This window comes from Cavia porcellus, unplaced genomic scaffold (genome assembly GCF_034190915.1).
Source record: "Cavia porcellus strain 051 isolate PalLab524CR breed Dunkin Hartley unplaced genomic scaffold, mCavPor4.1 scaffold_9, whole genome shotgun sequence".
In the NCBI taxonomy this organism is placed as follows: domain Eukaryota; kingdom Metazoa; phylum Chordata; class Mammalia; order Rodentia; family Caviidae; genus Cavia; species Cavia porcellus.
Window position 1 is genome coordinate 7,103,346 of NW_026947492.1, and position 14,346 is coordinate 7,117,691.

Genomic DNA, 14,346 nt, shown 5'->3' on the forward strand with positions numbered 1-14,346 from the left:
CTTGATCATTGTCTGTCTTATTCAGTACATGGTGACCTCTAGGAGGGCAAGGATTTTAGCACATATTATTTGCTGACATATTTGTAGCACTGAGAACAATGCCTGGCATGCAGTAAATGCGAAATCTATAACTGCTAAAGACACTTGCTGAGATTAATTAAAATAAGTAAGTCAAGAAAGAAAGTTCATGCAGCCTTCCTAGGTGGTAAGTGATGGTGACTTGAAATGAGGTACTAGTATTGAGAAGGAGAAACGTCAGTAAGCACAGGAAACAGTTGACAGCAAGAGTGATTGACACGTGGGGGTGAAGAGCTGGATTGACCAGGCCTTAATGCTGGGGTTGCACAAGTTCATGGCTGGTGATTCCATTTACTGAAGTACAGGCAAGAGTGGGACAAGTAGTTTTGGAGAACAAAAGGCATATTTATATTTTTAAAAGCCTGTGATAGAAGCTGTTAAAGTCATCCAAATGGATGATACTACTTCATCAGCCTGTGGGATGTACAGATCTGAGACTGAGAGAGAGCTGGCTTAGAAAACGTACCTACAGGAGCCTTAGGGTACAGATGGAGGCTGAAGGCTTGGAGGGTAAAGTCTTTCCTTGTTTGCACTGCAGAGTGAGGAGGAAAAGCTGCTAATGATGAAGCTCTGTGGACGAGAATATGTACCGGGCTGCAACGTGAGTGGTGGGAGAGACATTGAGAAAGGGCTGGAAGAGAACCTGTGGGACATTTAATCCGTAGGAGACTAGGGAGCTTGACATCTCCTTTCTTCAATATGGGAGACACCTAAATGTATATCAATTCTTTTTTTTTTTTTTTTTTGTCTTTTTCATTTTTATCGGTACTGGGGATCGAACTCACGACCGCCTGCTTGCAAGGCAGGTGCTTATGCTGCTGAGCTAAATCCCCAGCCCCTGTATATCAATTCTTACGGGAAAAGGTGAATTAAAAAAAACGTATAAAGTAGCAAAGCAAAGATGTGATTACATTTATGCTTAGCAGGAAGCTGATTTTCCCTCTGACTGTTTTTGAAGGCCTGGGGAGGTTAGGGAAGAAAGAGCTGTGGGTCTGTGAGGTCTGCCTCTGGGAATGTTGCATCTACGTGGAGGGTGTCAGGACTTTTAGGCTGAAGGAGACCATAATCTTTAAAATCTTTGATAAGGAATGAAAGAAGTCAATGGCTGAGAAAATGATACAGAGGAGGAGCAGTATGTAATTAGAGGTGACGTTTGGTCAGGTGCATCATGCAAAGCAAAAGATCTTAGGATTTTTATGAAAGAAAGTATAGAGTTTAAAAATGTATCTATACACACGTAAGAGAAATGAGTGATTACATGTGTGTATAACAGCTTTCTTTTAGTCTGTTTGGGTTGTTCCAACACAGTACCACAGACTGGGTGTTTTATAAACAATAGAAATTGATTTGTCATAATTGTGGAAGCTGGGAAGTCTATGAGCAAGTCCAGAGCCAGGCATGGTGGTGTGTGTCAGTACGTCCCCCAGTCTGGGAGGCCAAAGCAGGAGAACAGAAGTTTGAGCATCTGGACAACTTAGTGACTCAGTGTACAACTTAGTGTAACCCTGTCTCAAAATAAAAATAAAATAAAATAAAATAAGCTCTTGGAAATAAGCTCAGTAAGAAAGCCATGGGTTCAAGTCCTGGTTACCTCTGCCACACACAGGAAAGAAAAGGAAAAGTTTAATAGCTAGTGAGGCTCCATTTCTTGAGAATAGATGTCCTTTTCTCACCAGGTCCTTACGCAGCAGAAGGGACCTAGGGCTCTCTGAGGTCTTTTTTTATATTTGGGAGTGTCTTCATAACATTTCTAATCTCGTTCATGAGGACCCTCCCTCCATGACCCAATCATCTCCCCAAAGACCCTGCTTCCTAATACCATACCATTGGGAGGTAGGGATTCCACGCTTCAACATGAAATTTTTTAGGAGAGAAGCATTTGAATTAAGCATAGAAATCGTGTGTGTGTGTGTGTGTGTGCGCGCGCTGTGGCAGGCTTTTAACTTAATAGGGAAATTTGGCTAAACACGAAATTGAATACACAGGGCTGACTCAGGCCTTGCTATGACAAGGGTATTTTAAAGACAGCTGCCTCTTGTTTGTCTAATATTAAGCATCTTATACTAACATGCTTTTGATCATATTTATGTCTCCTATATTGTGTGATTCTTTTATAGAACATTCGTGCCATGACAAAATTGTAAACATAGAGAAAAAAATAAGTGACTGTTTCTCAAGGGTTAAGCTATGAGAAGGAATTATGTATATAAGGAAAAAGGTTGGGGAAATTTTTATTTATTTATTTGTTTGTTTGTTTCTTTGGTTTTTGGTGGAAACTGGAAATCAAACTCAGGACCTTGTGCTTGCAATGCAGGTGCTGTGCCACTGAGCTCTATCCCTGACCCTGGAGACTTTAGTGAAGATGGCGCTCAAATGAACCATGTCCTAAAGTGATGTGTGAACTCTTGAGCTCAACTGTTAGCTGGGCATGTGCTGACTTCCCTAAACAGTGTGTCACAGGTTTTGGGACTTGACCTAGTGAGTGGGCCATGGCCTGCTGCCAGATTGGCCCCTGAATGCCATATACATAGAGGCCTGGTAACCAGCCAGTTTGAAATAGCACAATGAAGACTCTGAGGATCAAACAGACTTGTAGCTAGAGCCCACAGAAGATGGACTGAAATTGTGGCATCATCACACTTAGGTGAAAAGCATTTTTTAAAAAAATATACATTCTCCTTAGGGTTTGAACAAGACTCAGGATTTCTTTATTATCTCTAATATTTGAAATATCTAGAATGTGACCTAAAATTACACAGTTTATGAAGAACTAGAGAAATCATAAGTTGAGAAAAGAGAGACAATAGTCTCCAACCCAATAATAGCAGAGCTGCTGAAATGACTGAAGGCTTGCAAACCACTCTTAATTAGTTTTCTATTGCTGCTGTAACAGGTTGCCACAGCTTTGGTGGCTTTAGGAATGTAAATTTGTTGTCTTACATCCCTGGAGGTCAGTGTTCCAGGACGGGTCTCACTGGGCTGACCTTGAGAGATAGCAGAGGGCGATCTCTTCGACAGGAGGCTCTGGGGGACAAAAGACTCCCTTCCTGGCCCTTCCAGGTTCTGGAGAGTCTGCTTTCCATGGACCTTTGGTCCTGAAAGCACCAGCGCTGGCCCAGCGCCTGCTGCTGCTGTCTCCTGAGGATTCTTCCGACGGCACTTAGCGCACAGCTTTTCCCTTTTAAAAGTGCTTTTCCAGTGTCTATCTCATTCATGCATGCAAGAAAAACATTGCTAAAGAACAAGAAAACTAGATGTTAGTTTTTTAAAAGTGCAAATGGTTAGCTAGACTAACAGATAAACTGACAAGAATCAAGTAAATAAAATCAGAGATTTTAAAAGGTGACATCATGACCAACAACTTAGAAATACAAAAGATTATAAAAGACCAGCATGAAAGATTATAAGTCAACGTATTGGAATAGCTAGAAAATGGATAAATTTCTAGATGTATACAACCAAACATGTCTGCAGAAATAGAAATTCTGATCTATGTAATAATTCAGTAAATAAATTTAGAAAATAAATCTCTTTCATCAGCAGAACCTTTTTCATCAAGAAAATCCTGAATCCCAGTACTCTGGGGATCTGAGCAAAAGGGTTACAAATTGAAACCAGCATGGGCCATTTTGAAATTGGAGTCTAAGTTTCCAAAGAAAAATATTTTTTAAAGGACTAGAAATTAGCTCAGTGGAAAGGGCCTGGGTTTACTTCCCAACATGAAAGAAGGAAAGAAAGAAAGAGAAAGAGGGAGAAAAAGTAGCAAAGTTCAGGATCTGAAGGCTAAACAACTGAATTCTCTAAAAACATTTAGAGAATTAATATGTGGTCTTCTAATTTCACATATTAGGAATAATTACTTCCAAACTTATTTTACAAAGTTATCGTTATATTGATAACAAAGCCTGAAAGGTACACTAGAAGAATATAGACTCAAGCCAGTATCCCTGATGAACATAGATGTAAGAATTCCCAACTCAGAATCACGTTAAAAAGGACATTGATATGATCAAATATCATTTATTCCGGGGATAGAAGCATGGTTCAACACGTACTAATCAATCAGTCACTCACAAACTTATATATGCCACTTTAATAGGATGACTCATAAAAGCCATGCAATCATACCTACAGAAGCACAGGAAGCTGACCAAATGCAACATCCTTCCATGACAGTAAGTCTTAACAAATTGGGTAAAGAAGAAAGTACCTCAATGTAACGAAGCCACATATGTACAACTGGCCCACAGAGTTAGGGGTGGAAGCTAAAAGCTTTTCTTCTAGGATTAGAAATACTCAAGAGTTCTCAGCCTTACCACTTCTGCTCAACGTGGTACTGAAAATGCCAGAGCAATTGTATAAAAACAGGCAAACAATAAATAAAGTCATCTATATTGGAAGGGAAGCTATTAGGTTATTCCTATACGCAGATGGCATGATCTTATATGTAAAACACTGTAAAGACTGAGCCACAACACGTTTGACCTAGTAAATAATTCAGTAAATTGATAAAAAATCAACATATACAAATTAGTGACATTTTTATACACAAACACAAACTACCCAACAAAAAAAAAACCAAAAATAATCTCATGTACATTAGCATAGTAAGTTTCTCAGGTATATGGTAAACCAGGTAAAAGACTTATACACTGAAAATTGCCAAACGTTAAGGTGCAAATTGATGAAGGCACAAATAAATGAAAGTTACCTATGATCACTGTTTATAAAAGCTAATACCATTTAAGTGTCCATAGTGCCCAAAATTATCTACATATTCAATACAGTCCCAATCAAAATTCAACTGACATCTTTCATAAAACATTTTATATATGGAACCATAAAAACTCTGAATAACCAAACATAACAAAACTGGGAACATTACAGGGTTTGATCTCAAAACTTATTATAAATTATAATAATCAAAATAGTATGGTACTGGGATAAAAACTGATAAATATAAATGGAGTAGAACAGAAAGTCCAGAAATAAAACCATGGATTTGTAACCAATTATTCTCCTAAAGAGATGCCAAGCACAAGTGGGGAAAGAATAGTCTTTTTAATAAATGATGTTGGTAAAGTAGAACTCCACTTACAGAAGAAGGTAAGTGGATTTATCCCACACCAGGCACAAAAGGCAACTCTAAATGGATTAAAGACTTACATGTAAGTTTTAAAACTCTGAAATACTACAAGAAAACAGAGTGAAAGTTTTTTTAACAAAGAAAGCTTAGAGAAGGTTTTTAGCTCCAAAAGATAAAAAAATCAGGGCAAAATAAGACGTACATGATTACTGCCCAGGAAATAATCAGTGTAAGGAAGAGACAGCATTTGGAGCTGCAGAAAATGTTTGCAAGACACTCATTGGATAAGGATTTAATAATTAAAATCTATAAGAAATTCAAAACTCAATGGCAAGAAAACAATTTGTTAGGAAATAAAAATTTTAAAACATTAAGGGGCTGGAGGTTTAGCTCAGCAGCATAAGCGCCTGCCTTGCAAGCAGGCAGTCATGAGTTTGATCCCCGGTACCGATAAAAAGGAAAAAGACAAAAAAAAAAAAATAATGAAAGAAATTAAATAAGACACAAATAAATGGAAAGATATCACATTCATGGTATTGAACACAGGGCCTTCACACTGAGTTACACCCCAACCCTCCCCTCCCCTCCCCTCCCCTCCCCTCTCCTCCCCTCCTCTCCCCATTCCCTTCCCTTCATTCCCCTCTCTTTCCTCTCCTTCTCCTTCGTTCCTCCATCTTCTTCTTCCTCTTCCTTTTCTCCCCCTCCTGCTCCTTGTCCTCCTTCTTCTCCTTTTTCTCTTTCTTCTCCCTCTCTTCCTCTTTTCCTTTCTTCCTTTCTTCCTCTCTTCTCTCTCTCTGCAGCTCTCATTTTGAATTTTGTAATTGGATGTCTTAGCCCCCCAGAGTACTGAGATTATAGGCTTGTACAAATACATCCAGCTTAAATTCTTTTAAAAGCCAAGTAATAAAGTGGCAAAAATATTTATCTGCTAAACAGAGAGTAAATCCTGGGTTCGGGGAGAATGAGGCAAGAGAATTCCAAATCAAAGCCTAGTCTGGAAAGTTTAGCAAACTAGTGAGATCCCCTCTCAAATAAAGAATTGTTATTTAAAAAAAAAAAAGATTGGGAATGTAGTTCAGTGCAGGGTTCCTAAGTTCAATTCCCATGACTACCAAAAACAAACAAACAAACAAAAAATATCAATGAACGAACAATGGTATGTTTCCAGATCCGGATTTCCACAAGTTGCTTCAGTCTGTTGTCACAAAGGTCCTCTGGTTAAATGTGCTTCTGCAATATGACTGTAATAGAACCTCAGCAGATATTTAGTTGGTGTCAATCAGCTCCTCCAGGTAGTCTCCTCTGCTGGGTCATATGATAGAATGCATTGCCAGGTGATTAGATGTTCCATTTGAGCAAATTTGCTTACTTCAGTAAGAAAATCTGAGTAAGAAATATCACACTTTGCTAAAAGGACTAAGGAGACATCACCCTCCCACATTTTATGTGAAATGGATCACAATCTTTATAAAAAGGGGATAGATAAAAATTAATAATGAAGTAATACATATTAGTTATGTCTGGTAAATGATTTAAATCAATGACATCCAAAGGTAATCAGCTTCTGGCTGTAGAGGAAGCTATATTCTGTCGAAATTAATTTCTATATATCCGTAAGTGAAACCTAGTTGAAATTCATTTCTGATCATTTCCCCACGCTTACATATACAAAATGAAGCCTACTATTTATATTGAAAAGCAAGCTCTATTATCTGCTGAGAATATATACACTAACTATTTTGTATAATAAACATATCCTTTCCCTCTCCACACCTCAGTTCTTGCTCCACCTGAGAAGCCCCTTCATCCCGAATGAGTGGAGCATCTTCCGAAAGTTTTCACACTCTGAAATGCTTCAGAATCCAACAGTCTCACCAACAGAAACTGAATCAAACATCAGGGAGATCCTGGAGAAAATGAACCAGCTGATCCCACCCAGACCCTTTACACATTTGAATGTCACCACCAGCGCTGCACACAGTGCGGCCACCATCCTCAACCCTCAAGACACGTACTGCAGGGGGGACCAGCTGTATGTCCTGCTGGAGGTGAGGGACCATCTAGGACGCAGGAAGGAATATGGTGGGGACTTCCTCAGGGCCAGGATGTTCTCCAAAAACCTGAAGGCAGGTGCCTCGGGAAAGGTGACGGACTTCAACAATGGCACCTACCTCGTCAGCTTCACTCTGTTCTGGGAGGGCGAGGTCTCCCTGTCTGTGCTGCTCATGCACCCCAGTGAAGGGGCTTCAGCTCTCTGGAGGGCACGGAACCAAGGCTACGACAGAGTGATCTTCACAGGCCAGTTTGTCAATGGCACTTCTCATGTCCTATGTGAATGTGGCCTGACCCTTAACTCAAGTGCTGAACTGTGCCAGTACCTGGACACTCGAGACAAAGAAGCCTTCTACTGTGTGAAGCCTCCACACATTCCCTGTGAGGCCCTGACCCACATGAGCACCAGGAACAGGGGCGTCTCCTACCTTACCACGGAAGAATGGAGACTTTTCCAAAGGTAAAGCTGTATTCACATATAATAAACAAAATAGGAAGGTAGACTTTGAATCCTACCTAACTCTAATCAAGATGTCTTATATCAACTCACATTGATTGAATTATAATCAGATCCAAACTTCCCAGTCAGTTCAGCCAGTGGTGTGCTCCTAAGACCCGTGAGGCCACCTGTGGAACTGTTTCCTAAAAGTAATGGAGCCAATGAAGCTCTGTACATAGTTCATACCTTTTGCTTTTCAATGTTGTTTGTAATACTTCCAGATTCAGTAATTTTATAAACCTGCATTTACTACGATGTTTTACATGAAATGCTAGTCCTACAGTGTTAATAGAGGGTTTGCCAAAGAAGTGAGCAGTATCATTATTGAGTATACTTTGCTGTTTAATTCAACGAGTCATCAAATTCTATAAACTGTCAGCTATAGTTTATCAGCTACCTTTACCTTTGCATAAGCTATCATCATACCTCAATTAAATTATGTGACAATCTCGCAGCTGGTTTCTCTGCCCCATTCGTATTTCTTTCAAGCTGTTTCCTACACTGCACCTAAACTAATGTTTCTGGAATACAAATGTGATTTTTATCTTTCTTTGCTTAATGCCTTCAACATGACCTCTTGTTTCAGGGGGAAATAAATTCAAACTATATTATGTTTACAAAGGATTGTTTAATTCTACAGGTATGGTGAGTTGTCTAGTTCTCACAGGTATCCTGAATTGCTTTTTGTTAGCCAATTTATACTCACTTTATTTCAAAAAATGACAGTATTTTCTTTCAGTTCTGGAATTTCTCAGCCCTTGGTGTAGAGTCAAGTCCTCCAGGAAGCATCCACATCACTGAAGTACCGACCAGTGCTATATTCCTTCGTTGTATTTTGTTCCTTCTCAGCATAACACTTATAACACCATTAAACTTTCAATGTATATCAATTTAGTCTGCCAAGTTTAAAGCCTGGAAAAACAATAAGTATCGTTTTCTTTCATTTAACTTGTAAAGAATCATCCCCTCTGTATTCCAGACTCAGACCTAGGAGTTAGGAGTTAGCATTTTAGAGAAATATAAAGACAAAAAATAGAGAGATTTCTGGCAGAAAGTCATTAAATGAAGGATTGCAACGGGTGGCTGATGTTATTTTAAAAGGATGGTCAAGCAAGGCCCTCCTGAGCAGCAACCTGAATGAAGCAATGGAGCGAGCCATGGGAATTCTGAGGAGAATCCATTCTCAAGAGAGGGGGGAGAACCTGAGGCCAGAGCACACCGGAGTGCGCCCAGCATCCTGAGTGGGAGCAGGAGGCCTCAGAGGGCATCTGCTGGGCTCAGGAAGCCTTTGGGGCCGACAGCACGTCTCACAGGCCCATCACACGACACCAAGAAGGTTCTCAGCAGCTGCTGAGTGGAAGAATAAGTGGACGGAAGGGAAGATACTGAGCACACAGGATTCATTGCTTGGATTCCTCAGGAACTTTGATGCTTTCCAGCAGGGATAAAATATTTTCCAAGCTTCTCTGCCTGCGAAATGCTTACTTTGTGGGTCACTTAAGAGATTTTGGCTCCACAGTTTGGGAACTACTGCTATTCACGTGCTTTAGTTTTCTGGCATATGTTCAGAAGAGCAGATTGATAGAACACCATCCTGGTAATTCAAGTTCAAATTAATTCAAACTTTGTGATAACAGAAGGCGGAGGGCACCACTGATCCTACATCTCTATGAGATTTCTCTCCTACCTTTACCTTACCTCCACTTATTGATTTTCTCACTGAGATATGTAAATATCCCTTTATCCTAAGGCTCATCTAAAAGACATTGAGCTTTTTCAAATAAAGTTTTATCAATAAGCAAATGAAAAACGATCATGGAGATATAGAAAGGCAGTCTGATCTTAAAAGTCTCAGAATCACATCATAACTGCATGGAGGCCACTTTTACTCAATTTCACACTTCCTGTTGGCCATTTCGTCATCTAGAGATGGTTTTCATCGAAGCGTGGGTTGGAGAAAGCTTTCTGGTAGTCTCCTGTTATACCTTAAGTAACCCAAAGTTGCTGGTGTAGCAGATCTTCATATATTGTAAGCCCTAATTATGACTCTCAAATGGGCTGTATTCATGACAACAATGTGTTTTACTTCCCTATAGACACATTACCTTCCTAGATCCTCTACTCCATTCTAAAAATTTTTTCCCAGTGCATGGAGATATAGCTGTGTCTACTTATCTGTGACTTGGTGCATATGCAAGGAGTTGGTTCACAGGTGATTAAATAACCAAGAACTCTCATGAGCATTCTGCTGCTCTAAGCTCTAAGGCCCAGTCATAGACCCAAGCGGGTTCTTTGACATCTTTTCCCCGCAAGACTCTGGAAACAGCCTGTTTCCCTTTCATCTGTAATGCAGAAATACATTTTAAAAATAAGGTTCTATCTTGTAGCTACAGTATTAGAAGTGTTACCTTCTCAGCTACTCATATCTTTTTTTTTTTTTTTTTTTGGCTTTTTCCTTTTTATCGGTACCAGGGATCGAACTCATGACTGCCTGCTTGCAAGGCAGACGCTTATGCCGCTGAGCTAAATCCCCAGCCCCAAGCTACTCATATCTTTAAAGTTAAAAGATTTTGTTTTCTTTTTAAGAGTTGGATGAATAAGCATGATAGCAAAGTAGGTGACATTATCCTGTAAAGAAACATTGCATAGGTCACAGCTTTTCACAGTTCTTATAGTTTTTCCAGTAGTGTTGTATCCACAGTTAGCTATGGTAGTGCAGCGGAGTGTACTTCTGAGAGGCTAAGAAATACTCGGAGATGGCTTCTGAAATATAAGACTTGCAACTAAGGACAGAAGACAGGGTAGTTGTCACTAGCAGGAGAGCATCCACAAGAAAGCACAGGGGCCTAACAGTGGCTCTCAGAAGGTTCTCAAGAGTTGCAGAATGTCTCTTCAACTGTGCTATTGACAAAATCCCATGTGAGATGAACAGTCAATAGCAACACTGCTCAGAAAAACCCACAGGAGACAAATACTGGATAATAATGTTGCTGAGCAAGTTCATGAAATGTAACAGCACCACGCAGAGGTCCAGAGGTAATGAGGGTGGGTGATGAGGAGGGAACTATCCACCAGAAAGTGCTCCACTTGTGCAGTGGTGACCGGCTGGCCTACAGCACTCCAGTGCTATCATCCACACCTTACTGTAAGGTAAAGGGTTTTACAGCTCAGGTTGCTTTGGCAGTGGCATTATTAGCTTGCTTTGTTCCACCGTATGATAGACCTCGCAAGGAACAGCTGACTTAGCATACGGGAGGAAGGCAGCTTTTACAGCTAGTACTAGTCTGCCCAGTTCCCACTGTTGCTCTGATAATACTGCCTGGGACGATCTAATCTGAGCACATTTACAGTGTTCCTTTTGGTAAGAAACTTAGAATTGTAAAAAGGGGCATATTAGGAGCCTCTGAGGGGCCTCTTAGGGACATGGTGCCAAATACCTTAGCACTTTTTCAAGAATAATACATATGATCTAACATTAGGCATCTTTTTCTAAAATGTGATGTACTACCCCCACACAATTATGAAGACAAACATTGTTAAATGAATGCCAGTACATTATCAATACAGATTATTAGTGCTAATTTTAATGTACCATGAAATTCGTTAACCAACTTTGGATTTCCTACTGAGATTCCCATCAGATATAACCTTTAGCATAAGAGTAAAATTTGTCTTACTAGAAATTGGAAGCTGGTTAAACAATTCTTCTTCATCTATCCCAGGTAAGGTTGGGGATGGTAAAAGAATAAACTTGATTTGGTTGGGTAGAGTCATCAGTTCAATTCTTAGCACAAGTATATGAGGCAATGTTATTATATTATAGTGAATAAGTGGCCTGATTCCTAGTTTCAAGGCTACAGATAGCAGACTGTGGAAAACAGACTCCTGGAGATTTCTGAAGGTGAAGAATGGACGAAGATGAAGCTGCAGTGTTAGACACACAGAGGAAGTTGTGAGCTGCTTGGCCTCCGTCCTGTAGGTGATACAGGCCAGTGATACAAACATCAAGGAAAAAGTGTGCATAGTAGAATAGAACAGGCAGCATAGAGTTTGCACTCAACCAAAGGAGCAGAAAGGTGACATGATAATTTAGGACCAAAAATCTCACAATAATGTCCTCGATCTGGAAGCTTCCACTTCACCCAAGATTTTACTAGAAATTCATTCTTAAGCCTCATCCTGAACCACTGAAACAGAAAGAGGTCTGGGCTGTGAGGCTCATCAACCTGATTTGTATCAAATACTCTATGTAACTGTGATGGTTGCTTGAATTTGAGAGTACTGACTTCATGAAAGTTGATTAGAAGATGGATATGGTGATGCATGCCTATGAACCCAGCCCTCTGGCAGGCTGAGGCAGGAGGATATAAACTCAAGCCAATCTTGGGTAATTTGGTGACTTAGTGAGACCCTGCCTCACAATAAACAAATAAAAAGGGACTACAGATGCAGCATGGTGCGAAGATCCTTGATTCAGTCTCCACTGCTGAGGTGGACCCAGGGACAGTGTGAATTACCACAGGTCGCTAATTCCTAGATTCACTAGTATCCGCTAGGGATAGGTTTCCAACACTCTGACCACCTTATTTCCCAAGAATATCTTACATGAAGGTAATCAAAATATGTTATCCCATGCATGAAAATGCTACAATGAAAACCATTACTATTTAATTAATATGCACAAATAAATAATAGAGAAATTTAAAAGAAAAAAAATGGATCAAAATAATGAAAATAATTTTTCAGCATTAAGAATGGTTCAACCAATTTAAACCAATGAGGCATTCTTCCTGTAACATCTGGATAAATGTTAGACTAAGTTATTTTCCCATTTCTTGAAGGTCCAACGTAGGGAATGAAATGATGAAGAACTTTCCCTCCATCAAAGTTGTACCATGTAACAGTAAGTCTAACATGCTTTCACTGTGTAATTACAACTTATTCATTTAAAGGCATATTTGTTCTATATTGGTCGCTTTGATCTCTTATTTCCAAGGACAAATGATTTGTATATCAACTTTCTTAGGTTTTATTTGTTTATTTTACTTTAAAGAGAAAGACACGGAAAAATCAAAAAGGAATCAAGCAAACAAAAAAGCAAAAGCCAACTGACAACAACAACAAAAAAAAGTGATACAGGATTTCAAAACAAGATGATAGGAATTTAACAGTGGTTGCTATATTGCAAATTGTTGTCTTCAAAACAGTTGCTCAGCTTACCAGATACAGGCATGCAAAACTGATCAAACAATACGATTTTCCTTTGAGTAGTTTCTTTCCTTTTCATTGTATCTATTGTAACTGTTAGATTTTTTTTTTACTTATTTCTTTAGGTTTTAAAAAAGAGATTTGATTTTTTAACATTATTTTCATATCTCTTTAAGCCAATTTTCATGCTGGGTCAGATATAAAAGTCCTAGAAAACCATTAATTTTAGCTGCTTTTTTTTCAAAATGTACAGGTTATTTGTATTTCCATTTATTCCCCAAAAGTCAAATTTGGTGGTGACACTATATAAAGAGCTGCACAGATTCAGAGTTTAGAGGTATCTTGGTGGATTCTCATTTCTCTTTCAGTCAAATCATCTCACTTAAAGTTCTGTGAACTAGCAATTTCTGTGGATTTTTTGTCACATGAAATTTAGTGGTTAACCAAATCTCATCATGTTACTAAAATGATGTTTCTGATATACTGGAATTAAAGTTAATTTCATGAAATCCAATGACATTCATCATAACTCTTTTTAAGTAACATTTTTATGAGTACATGTTTGTAGTACATAATGATTCCTTATCCATGGGGAGTTGATACACGTACATATGCCAACTTTTAAAAGTTCTCTTCCCATCCTTCAACCTGTTTCACTCTATTTCTTGCAAAAGACCAATCTTTGTATTTTCTATTATAGATCTTACTGTGTTCTTTATATTTTGGGTTTCTCGTAAAAGGATTTTGTAACTTTATCAAAGATCAGGTGGCTGACTGTGTTTTGAGTTGTTTTTGCATCTGCTATTGCATCTGTTAACTTTGAAGTACTCTATAATTTGAAGTCACATACTGAGATGCTTCCTGCTTTGCTCTTGTTGACCATTTGCTATCTCCATCCTCCAAAACAAGACCCAACCTTAAGATAATCAGCCTTGTTTCTTTGAGAAAAGGTCTTGCTGTGTAGTTCACATTAGCCTTAAACTCACTATGTAGCTTAGGCTGGCTTTGAATTCACGGTGATCCTCTCTGCCTCAGCCTCCCAAGTGCTAAGATTACAGGTGTGTGCCACCATGCCTAGTTTTGTTATTGGTTTCATCATGAATATATCTTGGATTTTGCCAGTGTTTTTCTGAGTCAAAAGGGAATCATGAGATGGTTATGTGATTTTTATCCTTATTTCTGTTTATGCGATATATTTATTAATTTTTGTGTGTGGAACTATGCCGCATCCTGTGATGAATTGTACTTGGTCATGACGTAGGATCTTGATTATTTGGTGCACTGTTTGTAGGATCTTGCAGCAGATTTTGTATCAATGTTCATTAGAGAGATTGTCCTACAGCTCTATTTTTGCTCAGATCCCTTTCCAGTTCTGAAATCAGGGTAATGTTAGCTTCCCTGATTACTCTGGGAATATTGCTTC

General features: G+C 39.1%; 1 protein-coding gene across 6 annotated transcripts in view; it reads left to right on the forward strand.

Moving 5' to 3' along the window:
* Positions 1-14,346, forward strand: part of LOC100733520 (NXPE family member 2) — a 66,388-nt gene that overhangs the window by 24,500 nt on the left and 27,542 nt on the right. For 3 of the 6 annotated variants that reach the window (XM_013155660.3, XM_063255795.1, XM_013155658.2), the window contains 3 exons: positions 617-679; positions 6,943-7,676; positions 12,557-12,618. In XM_013155660.3, the coding sequence (XP_013011114.2) occupies positions 617-679; positions 6,943-7,676; positions 12,557-12,618 (859 nt within the window). Of the gene's footprint in view, positions 1-616; positions 680-2,392; positions 2,723-6,942; positions 7,677-12,556; positions 12,619-14,346 lie in introns of all 6 variants that reach the window. The other 3 variants (XM_063255797.1, XM_063255798.1, XM_063255796.1) reach the window with 3 other exon arrangements.